This window comes from Fusarium oxysporum, chromosome 2, assembly GCF_000149955.1.
Source record: "Fusarium oxysporum f. sp. lycopersici 4287 chromosome 2, whole genome shotgun sequence".
In the NCBI taxonomy this organism is placed as follows: domain Eukaryota; kingdom Fungi; phylum Ascomycota; class Sordariomycetes; order Hypocreales; family Nectriaceae; genus Fusarium; species Fusarium oxysporum.
The window spans coordinates 960348-972692 of NC_030987.1; the positions used below are offsets into that span (position 1 = coordinate 960348).

Consider the following 12345-nt stretch of genomic DNA (forward strand, 5'->3'; position numbering starts at 1 on the left):
TCGCCCGCGTGACCAACAGCCGAAGACCTTGACTCAGTGTTTCTTGATTGGCTCGTGACTCGAGATACACGGGTCAATACGGAAAACCACGAGCATTTCCTTGTACCTCGTCCCCGCAATCTCTCTCCTCCGTTGGGTCCCGGTCATCGGCCGGAAGAAGCATGCGAACGGGCGGCTCAAGAGCTCGGGAGACCTCCGTAGTTACCTACCTACGCTACGTTATGATCCATGAACAGAAGAATATCCACAAACTATTGATCACTTGATCACGGTACAATCTCAACACTGAAGCCCGTGAAAACGTAGAAAAGTCTAGATTTTCTTTTACCCCACAGGAATACGATCGAATACGCTTCATCGAACCAAGCCAAACGCCGGCAGAGAATTACAGCCCTCCCCGTCTTGGCACGCCCATGTCTATGCCGTATAACTTGCATGTCAATTCGGTGAATCGAGGTGAAAGCCGAAGGGTCCAATAGCTTTGAGTTATCACGAGCAAGCATGTCTCGTCACTCGTCCAAGATAACTAACTCCCTGCAGCTTGACCGCACTCACGTGCGGTAAACTTCCGGAATAGAAATGAGGCCCAAGTGACGATGAGACTGCCAATTGTTACATCGATGATGCGTCTGGTCTTGTGTTTGTTCCCACCCATATATTACTGGTCCGCTATGATCGACAAGAGTCTTGGCTATTGTGCTTGGGCTGTGAATCATTTAGCACTGTAGAACAAGCATACCTCAAGCTTGATAACCATGATTCAAGTCGAAAAGACGACGAAAATAATGGTCAAGACATCAAGGTAAGAAGGTTTACGGTATGGGTCTTGTCTAGGATCATATACGAAATGGAGCTGCGATTACATAAGACGTGATGTGATGATGCTGCGCAATTGCATCATCCTTCTTCACATGAATACAACCTCATTTATACTCTGTGATAATCTCAAAAACACAGCATCTCGTCTCCCAACTCACCTAAATCAGCATATCAGATACTTAAACATGGCCCTTCCTCCTAAATTCGCCGGGCAGAAGCTTCAGTTTGCCCACCCTCCCGCCTCCGACTCAGCCGTCGCTCACACAACTCACACTCTCGAGTTCTATCTCGACTACTGCTGTCCCTTCTCCGCCAAGATCTTCCGCACGCTGCAAAACGACGTGATCCCCGCCATCAAGGCCAACCCAGCCTGGGCATCCAGCCTCACCTTTATCTTCCGCCAGCAGATCCAGCCATGGCATCCTTCTTCCACGCTCATGCACGAAGCTGCTCTAGCTGTTCTTCGTCTTGCGCCTGAGAAGTTCTGGGAGTTTAGCGCTGTGTTGTTCGATGAGCAGCAGGACTACTTTGATGTGAACGTTGTGAACGAGAAGAGAAATGATACGTATCGTCGTTTGGCAAAGGTTGCGGCCAAGGTTGGCGTTGATGCGGATAAGGTGTTTGAACTACTTGTGATCTCTGACAAGCCTGGTGAGGATGGGGCGCTGAATGCGGGTAACAAGGTCACCAACGATGTCAAGGTTATCACCAAGATGAACCGTTTGATCGGTGTGCATGTCACTCCTACTGCAGTGTTTGATGGTGTTGTGCAGGATGTTAGCTCTGGATGGACAAAAGAGCAGTGGATTGAGTGGCTACAGAAGAATGTCGTTTGACTTGAATCAGAGAATAGACATAAGAGCCATAAACTCTGAATGGAATAAATGAATCATGGTATAGACAATTGAAGCTGTCACCAAATCTTCCGAATGTGTCATTTTTATGGTGACAAAGTGGCCAGAAGCCCTGTGAAAATTACCCCATCCTCAGCGCGTCTCCCCACTGGCGTCAGTTTTTGACATCGTTCTCATGAGCCTCTCATAACGACTACGACTCACACAACAATCACAATGCATCAATTGAGAATGGTAATACCAAGGCTACGGCCAACTCAATTAACCTCTCTCGCCCGCCAAACAACACCTCTCCAATCCTCAGCCCTTCCCCGAAACTTTCGTCGCTCACTACAAAAGTCTTTACAAGCTCAAGTGAGATGCTACGCCAAACCTACAGCCAAGAAGCCCATCAAGATAGAAAATGAGCTTAAACGACAAGCTAGAGCTGCTTCTAAAGATGGCAAGGAATTTGGTAGGTCTGATTGGGAGTGATCGAGAGAATGGTGGCTGATGCTGTTTAGAACTCCCTGAGAAACTCATCATATATCATGCTGGAACAGGCCGCATCACATTCATGGCTATGCTTAAAATCACAACGCTCTTCCTCGGCGCATTCTTCTGCTGTGTCGTAGCACCAAGCTACATCAAAGCTGAAAAGCCCGAGCTACTCACCGCAGGCGGTATGTCCTATCTCACTCACCCTCACAGCAAACCACCAACTAACAACACCAAGTCGTCCTATGCGGCATCATCCCCGTCATATTCGTCACCTACATAACCTCCCCCTTCGTAACCCACATCCACATCCACCTTCCCCCCTACGCCCGAACATCACGCCCCATCCTAGAGCGCTTCATCAAGAACCTCCCTCCCACAACACCGCTCACCCTAACAACCATGAGCGCCATCTCCAAGCCTCGCTACAGCAGCATGCACGCCGGTGATCTGAGCCCTGTGCGACGCCGTCTCGGCCTCATCAATTACGTCCGTGACACCAAGGAAGAGAACGCGAAGCGCAAGTGGTATATGTTCCGTGCCGTGGGCAAGTTCTACGTGCAGGACAAGAGGCCGCAGACGAGGGTCCGGTATCAGAAGAAGACGGATAAGGTCGATGGTTGGATCTGGGATGTCATCAAGGAGCGCATTGATAATAGGGCGTTGAAGGCTGCGTCACCTTATAAGGGAAATGTCTCGATTTGAACCGTTTGTCCGGTTCTGTACTACCATGTATGCACGATATATCGGAGAAACGGGAATGCTGTTCGGTTCGCTCGTTGTTAGTATTACAAGCCTAGTCTCGTAAAGAAACGGACAGCATGGCCCAATGAATTGATGAACAGGTAACGCGGGAACCATTGCTTCGGAGCAACGGGATAATCTCCATGTGGAAGACCAATATACATGAAGTTGACCCGTGCTCTGATCGGCGTCCAATGGCAAACACCTGGTTCATCAACTCAAGACTTCGTATCATGACCCCAGTCAATTACACACCCCTACATGTTCGTCACTTCAATAGCACACATATCACCATTAGATGAGGATAGATCAATCAAGCTCTCAAACAGTGCGCCCAGTACACGCAACCATGATATTTATACGTTGCATATCATATCAAACCAAATCAGAGGCCATGACTCCTTTCTGTTTTTCCTTTGTTCCCAATGCTCCGCCAGAAGCCTTCCAGGTCGTCAATCACGTAGACAAATATTGGTACATGGATCCTGCCTGTCCAACCGAAACAAACGCACCCCATAGTAGGTACGGGCCCTTTCCATTTGTTGCTTGTGGGCCTAAATAATTCTTAACGCCTCCATCATGGCTCGTTATATGTTCTTGTCAATCCTGTCAAACCATCGTAATCAACCGGTTCTATACAATAATACAAGCCCTTCCTTCTTCTGGCTACATTCAAGTTCTGTCTATGACGGAACATGTATTCAAGGACTGCAACAAGTCTGACAACTTGATAGGGCCATGTCCTTAGCAGATTCGTCAAGAGGAGCTCTGTTGCTGTAACCAAGTCCAGCACAGAGCTCGTTGACAGATCGCCTTTCGCCTAGTAGGAACCAGCTTCAGGAGTATTCATCCTTGAGAGGTGATAGCTCAATCAGCAATAGCATCCTTTCATCAGTGTATATTCATCACTGGCCCCATGCTCGCTTCAACCCACCCTCGTAAACGCTTGCAACCGACTCTTGCCACATTGCAGGGGTGACAAAGTTTGGCACCGGTGCAGACGAGTACTGAGATGGCGAGATTTGATGCGATCCAGCAGGCATTGAAGCCTGAACTGCCTGGATATCCTGGATAGTGGGAACTTCCGTGGCACCTGAGGACGACGCGTTAAGAGGGCTCGTGTGAGGTGGGGTGGAGCTGGATTGTGTGTGAGAGGCAGGCGTACCAAATGTGGTGTTCCATTGTCTAAGAACTAGTTAGCAAGCTGCTAGATGACAGTACAAAAAGCTTCAACTTACTCAAATAGTCGCGATGGATTCCATGCGGGTTGGTCCGTCATCGACATGCTCTGGGGCATTCCAGGAGCTTGCGATCCTTGCGACATCATGACGAGCGACTGTACAGCTGGGGAGTCACTTTTGCTGTCCAAAGGGCCCGCGGAAATAGGAGGTGTAATGGGGTGGTTGGTATAACTGACTTGTTGAGCACCGTGTGTATCCAAATGTTGATCAATGGACCCTGTCCGGTGGATTACTGGTCGGAATGAGTCGTTACCGCGAGGAGGGCTGGAGTGGGTGGAAGGATGAGGGCTGCCGTAGGGAAAGCTGGGTTTCAGGACGAATGGCTTTCGAACATCTGCTGAGAAAGCATCTCGTAGTGCATTGATCTGCTTCTCTAACTCTGGCATCGGCCATGCTTCCATCACCTTCTCCAACACCCTCATGTGCCTCGTAAAGTATTCGCGAGCATCAGTGTTGAACTCGGGGTCTGGTGAAACAATTGCAACCTATTGAAAATGAGTCAGTTTGTGTCGACGGCTATCCTCTTCGGAAACCTACCAGATGAATGACGATGCAAGAGAGGCCTGCATAAAGAGAGAAACTGAAGCCTCGCTGCATACACTGGAGTCCCGTAAGTCCAAAAGAGTTGAGAGTTGCCTCCTGAAGACGGCACAATGCCTTGGCAGAGCTGTAGCAAATCATCATATGGCGTTTCCATTGTCCGTCCGGAGAATTAGGGTCAAGGAATGACAGAATAGGTCGATGAAACAGAATCATGGCCAGATAGTAGTATCCGTGCATGTTTCCGATAAAGTGCGAGGGAATCCAAGGAGGCGATCCATCTGGTGGGAAGGAAATGGCCAGATCCGGAGGCAGTTCGGTCAGCCAAGTGTTGAAACTTTGTCCCAACTGCTGGAATTCAGGGTCAACACCCCAATCTTTTCGTCTTCGTAGTCTTGTGTAAACTTTGCTCATGGTAGCAACAGTTCGCACAACCTGAGAAAAGTAGCTGAAATTGCGCGAGATGTGGTATTCGGATTCTTCGCAGCCTGGAACTGGTCTCGCAGCGGTGAAATCAACTGTGTTAAGTTTCACGGCGTGGTCGTGTCGCCCTTGTTCATGTTAGCCATCAACACAACAGTATCCATGCAATTGTCACTTACCTTGAGGAGCTCCAACCATGACCTCGCAGACAAAGACCAGCTGCCATAATCGCTTTCGAAGTTGGCACTCAACCGGGGTAAACTCGCAAGAAATACCTGCTTGGTGGTCCTCATAATGCTCATCCAAGCCCAGGTCCTTGCCCATCTGAACACACTGTACAACAGTCATCCAAGAACGATAATAGTAACCTCGCTTGGGTGCAGCTTCGCGAGCCTTGAGAATCATAAGCAGGGCTTGAAGAGTGCTCAAACGTGGAATGTCCATGAAAGAATCGGCGTGTCCTAAATTGTGTGAGTATCCTCACAATTCTCTTGTACAAATTAACAGCACTTACGAGAAGCGAGGGCAAGCCATTGTTGGCCCTCACCCGGTTCCTCAGCCAAACGGCCACCCATAGCAAAGATCGCTTCCAGAATCAAAGGAGAAATAGAGTTTCGGTCCGTGTTCCATTGTTGGTAGAAGACCGTCTTGCATAACACAGGAACGTAAGGGTGAACGTGTGTGAAATAAAGGTCGAAATAATTGAGTGCTGTCTCGTCATCGGGCATTAACTCAGGCGGTATGCGAATCTTATGGCCAGGTGCAGGCCTAGGTAAATTGGCCGGGAACTCCTCATCGTCTTCGATAGCTGGTTCCTCTTCACGTCTGAACGATGCCTTGTTCCTGAGATATGGAGCTATATAGACATCAGTAACTGTATGGGTGAGCATGGGTATTATGAACCCCTACCTGTACCAGTTTCATTGACCTTCAGCGTTCCCAAGAGATCTGCAAGGTCATGATGTTGATATTCTCCAGGTGAGTAAGCCTCTGGGGAAGGTTGCTGCTGAGCTGCAGGAGGCGGTGGTGGCTGGTGCATTGGAGGAGTGGGAAACACATTCTGGCCTGCATAATGCTGTTCCATCATCGAACCGGAAGGCGCAACAGCACCATAAGGCATACCACCAGGTTGCTGAGAGGTATCGTACTGAACATGCTGATACTGGGCGCTCGGGTCAGGGTAACCTGGCTGAGGAGCACCGTACATAGCAGCTGGCGAGATCTTTGTGCCTGGGTTCATTACTTGATGTTGCATTGGCATTTGCTGATATTGATCTGAAGGGTTCATGGGTGTTGTGTCATAAGTCGTCGAGTCGTTGGCTCCATCGAAACCATTTGGCCGTACGCAGTGAAGCTTGAGTCTTATGCAGGCCGAGCATGGCCATGTGTTTGTAGTCGCAGCGTCACATTTGATCTTCCGTCTTCTGCAACCTTCGCAAGCCCTCATAACTGCTGTAGTCTTAGCATGCAATTATTAACTTTGTACCTGCATGGATAATTATACCTTTCAACCGCTTATGGCGGTTGTGCTCGTCAACGAACACATAGTCTACACGTATGTTAGTCACCATGTCAAAATAGCACACGAATATGCTGTATGCTCCCACGCACTCTTTTGGGTCTCGCGCTGCGTGTATTGCTGCGGCGCAAACGAAAAGGAATTCATTTGGGATTGTTGTGGTAGAATTCGGCGAACAGTAGGGTCGTCGTTTGACATTATAAGCAGTACAGTACAGTTCCGAGGTTTGTACCTCTAAGAACGTCGAGTATTGACGATGACGGCGGTCAACATGAAAATCGGTTCGCAAATTCAGATAAACGAGAGTCGGGAGATCGTCGCAACAGATCGAGTAAATGGTAAATAGGTAGATGTTCGGAGTTTGGGAGTTTGCGCGCGATGGCGAGGAGAATCGCGGGGTGGAGGGATGCTCGTGGGGACAATGTCGTGACGGTGGGCGACAAAAGCAAGCAACGATGGGCTAACGTTGGGCGGTAAATAAGGTCAAGATCCAAGTCGGGGCGACAAGACAATGGAGGTGTGCGACGTGGGTAGAGTAAAGTAGGAAGAGATATAAACTATTTGTCGTGCAAAGAGAAAAAGCGTAACGTAAGGAGGCGAAAACCGCAACAACAGACAGACAAGAGATATTGTATGGTATGTACGAGAGCTAGACCAGCTAAAAGACGTCCAGTATTAAATCGAGTTGGCTGGCTGGACTGGCTGGAACTGGGCTGGCTAGGGGCGTGTCGGGGTACTGTACTATGTATGTAGACGATGGTGTGTCTTGGAAAGCTTAGAGTAAGGTAGTGGGAGTTAAAGTGAACCGTAGAGTCGGGTGTTTAGAGCCACTGCGTGTGGCTTTGAGTTTTGACTTTGTCTCTCTTTGGTCTTGGTCTTGGTCCTGTATTGTTAGTTATTTCGTCTTTGCTTTTGCAGGGCAGGGCCAAGGGCGGCATCAAAACATGGGTGTGATGTTATAATATGTATCGGGGAAAGCTTGGCCTATGGGACTTGTCTTGGAAGAGTGAGTGAGTGCCCTGATCTGTCTGCGTATGGCCTGGCCTGGCCCGCGTTGGCCTGTGCTATGAGCCTGCCTGGGATGCTTTGCCTGACCGTCAGTCCCTCCTCACCACACTAGAGACTAGTGACGAGCAAATGGTGGAGAGTTTCGGGCTGGCGTTATTTGGATCACAAAAGGGTGACAAGACCAGACAAGACAAGACAAGCCAGGGCTCAACTAACAGGGGCGGGACAGGACAGGAGACCAGGGGAGGGGAATAATGGGATGGGATGGCGATGGAGATGGGTACAGCAGGCTAGGGGAGGGGCTTGAGGGGAGATGCAGGTAAGGAAAAGCGGCGTCGTGGGTGTGGGATGAAGGCCCAGAACCTAGAAACTTAAGAGCTAGAGCCAGTGCCAGAGCCTGAGCTAGAGCCAGCAGGTACCGTACTGGGGCGAATCCAGTACCGTATGTTGTGGTTTGAACTGATTTGGATACTCTCTATCAAGACTGTAGAAAACCAAAGCTCCCAGGACCGGCTATGGGCACCGGCCCGAGTGGACGGTGTGTTACAGAAGACACACGACGACGTAAAATGTGGGCAGGGCATTGAGTGAGCGAGCGAGCGAGTGAGTGGCAGTGGATATCTGGTGCTTGCTTCGGGGTCCTTTGCTGCGAGATGTTCTGCAATGAAGTGTACGTACTCTATTATGGACTGGATCGGATGGATTTGGACAGGATTGTGGAGGATTCAATGTGGTGGTGCTTTAATTGTTAGCTGGAGAATAAGAGCCGGGGGGTCTCTGTTGCGGCATTAGCGGACTTTTGATGATTTCAATGCATTGTAGTGTGTAAGCAGTAGAAGACTCGATGACATTCGAGTGAGGATGAAATACCGAATGGAGTTCCCTTCTCAACGGGCGCACACGACGAGAGCGAGAATTTAGTAGCCACGTACATGAAGAATGCTCCGAACAGCAACAGTCAGCAACACAACATAGCACAGCACAGCAGAAAATTCAAGATATTATTCCCGACGGCAGAGTCGCGTGTGTATCCAATCGAAGACAATGGCTTTGAGGAGCTCTGATGAAACGTATGCCGAGACTTGGGACCCCAACAAGGGGTTGTTCTAGGTACTTTACTTGATCAACTAATTCTTTGCCTTGTCTTGTCTTGTCTCCAATCTGCCAGGCCTGCACCGCACTGCATCATTGCATCTGCACTGCGTGCGTTGCGTTGCGTTGCGTCTGCTGCATGCGTCTTGTATGTCTGTTCGCTTGTCACAGACTCATCGCCGTACTGTATGTACTCGGCCAAGGGCCTATGACTTGAACGCTTGGGAGGTTGCAGGAGGGGGGAGGGGGGGTCATCCCGTCTCATGGATGTGGATGTGGATGTGTGACAGGCATTTCATGGGAGTATCCAGCGCCAGCCTCTCCAGACAGAGACAGAGACAGGGGCCCTAAAGCCACTGGATATACAGTATGACGGTGCATTGAGATCCCTCGCACTGGGTTGTCGGTGTGCTGTAACCTAGCTATCGACGATGATGATGATGGAGATGGAGGCAGACAACGGACGGAGATGGAGATGCCGATAGTGGTGATAGTGAGTGAATTGATTGATGGTGGTGGTGATGGTGATGCTGGTCGGCTCTTGTGATACTTCAACCTCAGCATATCCTTAGTTTCCTTCCTCTTCTGGCTCTCTGCTTGGACACCTCATACAAAAGATGCTCCTCTCGCTTCTTCTCCTTCCGTCCTTTCCAGTTACCGTTCGCGATACGCGGGACTCAGGCACCTTCCGTCACGCACATGCCATGCCGCAGGGCTAGTCGCAGCATGCACCTCACCCATTGGAGAAGCAACCTCAACTTGACACTTAGGGCTGAAGAGGCTTTTCGAGATTGGACATGGGCCTGGTCCTCTCTCTAGGCTCTAGGGGGGCGTGTCTCTTTTTCCAAATCGACACTGTATCCGGTAGGGGACTAATGATTTTCTGCCGGAAACTCTCTTCTCACTCTCCGCAGCCTTATACCTCAAGATTGCGGGCGCCAGCTCACCTCACCTTTCGCGAACTACTTACAAGACTGCACTACGGTACGCTATCCGCTACAAATACTGACGCGAGATGCGGAACCAAATCCACGTCTAATTGGTTTCTAGCGCTATGAGTTGTCAAGATTTGCTGGTTCGTCATTCATTTTCATTACCTTGCCTTGCTCGCCCTGGCTAGGCCCAGTGTGTCAGGTGTCGCCCCTCGGCTCTGCTGTGCGGTATTCAGTGAAGCTCCTTCAACTATCCTGACTGGATACAATAGCAAGCTGCCCTTTTCAGCCATCATTGCATCTTCTAGTCATGACTTTCTATAACTGGACGACCATCTCGCTGGCCAAGAAAAGATCGCTACTCAACGGCTAATCACAGAGGTCCACCATGTCTCAACAGTCATGCATGCGAATTCGTAGTTACTGTAATTGTGCAATTTGGTTAGTTTGATTATCGAGACTCTCAGATATTTACTGTCTCAGGATATGAGTTTCTTGATCATAATCAGTTAGTTTGGGGCAATGCGGTTAAACGCTCCACTAGCATTCAAGACTATAAAAACAATCCCAAGCATGATCGTCATAATGAAACCGCCATGCGAGTTCTATTTCAGCAATGGTAATTACCTAGATAAGCCTATTAGACGCTCCAAAGTGGCTGCTAGAAGCTACATCCTAGTCGATAGAATAAGGCAGGTAAGCAACCAGTTAGTGTACCGAGGTTCCTTTAGAAGCTATGATCCCAAACCAGGATTTTCGAAGGGGGCTGTTTATTCCTCCGTGAAACTTTGCAATTACATAAACTTCCCGTCTCTTGGTAGAACTGGGATAAGGCATATCCATGGATCTGGGATCTCATCCGTCCGTCTTTGGTCGTTTCGAGTGACCATGGTGCATACATAGATTTTTGCCCAACTACCGAACCGACGTCGATTATTCCGAGTCAGAATATCTCAGTTTGAACGTCAAACGTCACAACTTGACTTGAGAAAGCCCCCTCGCTCTCCTCATAACACAGGAACATGCCAACAAGCACGCAAGGGCCTCAAAGACCCAAAAGGACCCTGGTCAGGGCACAAGAACGGTACGTACGTACTTCATCTGCCTTCCATGTTGGGTTCATCTCTCTGGAGAATTTCCAGATGTCCCGCCATTGGATCTGAGTTGACAGAGCCCTGGACTGGGCTAGGCTGGCCTCGGGGGGTGGTAAAACTTCTGACGTTAAAACAGGTGCCAAAATTAACTGGTCTAAAGGCGTACTAAAATACACAACATTCGCCTGAGTATTTTCGTCACTTAGGATAGCGGACCTGTTTTCTTGTCTGCCCTAGGCTGGGCAGCTCCAGATACCGACACCGCGGCCAAACTAGCGCCATCCAATATCCATTTGCAACTTAACCAAATGTGAAATTCTGTGACCCACGATGATTTAGATCCAATGCTAAACAGTTCTTGAGACTGGAGACCTTTCCAAATCTGCAGCAGTCCAAATTCGGGTGGATGCCAACCGCACGATGTCCTGATCGATGCCTCAACTTCTTCATCGTTTTACGGTACAGCCTACAGGATAACAACAGCTACAGTGCGTATGGTATTGGCTCCTTTGCGAGGCCGTGTGATCTAAGGGTGGCTTGTGTGGGTTCGTCGGATACATTACCCAACCCTGTCGGTTCTACTAGTTTTTGTATTCTACCGTTGACGAACGCCTCGTATCATACTATCTTGCCACCACCATGACGAATCGATGCGGTGGAAAAAAGGTACAGCAGAAAAGGACCTGCCTAGACTGTCGTTGCTTGACTTTCCAAGTGGTCGCATGAAGATCGCCCGTGCAGATTGGTGTCCGCTGCATCTGCCACGCGCCAGATACCCTAGGTGCCGTTAAATTCGGGGGCCAAATGACTGAGATTCATTTCCAGTCAACTACGCACGTACGTTTGTGGCAGACTTGCATGAAGATTCGGAAATATCAAGGAGTGAGAGAATTGGACGAGTACGAACTTCTTTGCCGATCTGGTCGTGACATATCATATTCTCCTCCGCGGGCTTTTGTTTCTCACTCACTTACAGTGGAGATTGTGATATCAATCAACAAAGAGATGGATGGATGGATAGGTATTAGGTCACGCATATTTAGAAATACAAACTAAATACCTCTTGACATTAAGCTAGACCCCTACATTTAACCCGTACCCATCAGGATGATCCATTCCCCTTGGGTCCTCAAACTGGTTCTCCCCTAGCGTCATTTCCCAGAGGTCGGTTAAGCAAGAGAAACAAGACTAACTATCCCGTACTCAATGAGTCTCTTGACTGGTGGCAGTTCCATGTTGAACCATGTTATTCCAGTCCTTGGCCCATTTCGCTTTTGGTGCTCCTGCAGGAGGCACACGAGATTGATTCGTCTGCGCTTGCATTGACGGTGCACCTAATAACGAGAAGTTGTTTGATATCACATGCCATGTTTGTGCGTTTCTTAGCAAAGACGTCAACTAAATGCGCTGTGGGGTTGCTTTGTGCCGAGGCTCGAGTTCCCGGGCGGAGTTGACGGGACGGGGATCCCCGTCTCTTCACCTCAGTCTTGCAACTTGAAGAATTATCGATATACCCGGTCCGACAGTTAATAGACAACCGGAAACAGGACTGAGTTTCTCTTACTATACAGGTTTCAGTGTTTCTGACGCAAAACTCTGTTT

General features: G+C 49.2%; 3 protein-coding genes across 10 annotated transcripts; 2 read left to right on the plus strand and 1 right to left on the minus strand.

Moving 5' to 3' along the window:
- The first annotated feature begins 898 nt into the window (after positions 1-898).
- On the plus strand, positions 899-1748 carry FOXG_05916 (uncharacterized protein). The gene has a single exon (XM_018384379.1). It carries the CDS (start codon positions 912-914, stop codon positions 1653-1655), a length of 744 nt encoding a protein of 247 aa, XP_018241453.1. The 5' UTR covers positions 899-911; the 3' UTR covers positions 1656-1748.
- Positions 1749-1809: 61 nt separating this feature from the next.
- On the plus strand, positions 1810-3903 carry FOXG_05917 (uncharacterized protein). Its single transcript, XM_018384380.1, has 3 exons — positions 1810-2127; positions 2177-2335; positions 2389-3903. Exons 1-3 carry the CDS (start codon positions 1890-1892, stop codon positions 2853-2855), a joined length of 864 nt encoding a protein of 287 aa, XP_018241454.1. The 5' UTR covers positions 1810-1889; the 3' UTR covers positions 2856-3903.
- On the minus strand, positions 2369-8089 carry FOXG_05918 (uncharacterized protein). 8 transcript variants are annotated; one of them, XM_018384384.1, is made up of 10 exons: positions 6710-8089; positions 6603-6647; positions 6008-6547; positions 5613-5954; positions 5278-5559; positions 4673-5226; positions 4312-4620; positions 4133-4230; positions 4060-4079; positions 2369-3987 (listed from the first exon to the last, which is right to left on the minus strand). In XM_018384384.1, exons 1-10 carry the CDS (start codon positions 6813-6815, stop codon positions 3800-3802), a joined length of 2484 nt encoding a protein of 827 aa, XP_018241458.1. In that variant the 5' UTR covers positions 6816-8089; the 3' UTR covers positions 2369-3799. The 8 variants fall into 8 exon arrangements, with proteins under 8 accessions (XP_018241458.1, XP_018241457.1, XP_018241456.1 ...); XM_018384383.1 differs by having other exon boundaries at positions 2369-4079; XM_018384382.1 differs by having other exon boundaries at positions 4133-4620.
- Positions 8090-12345: the final 4256 nt, after the last annotated feature.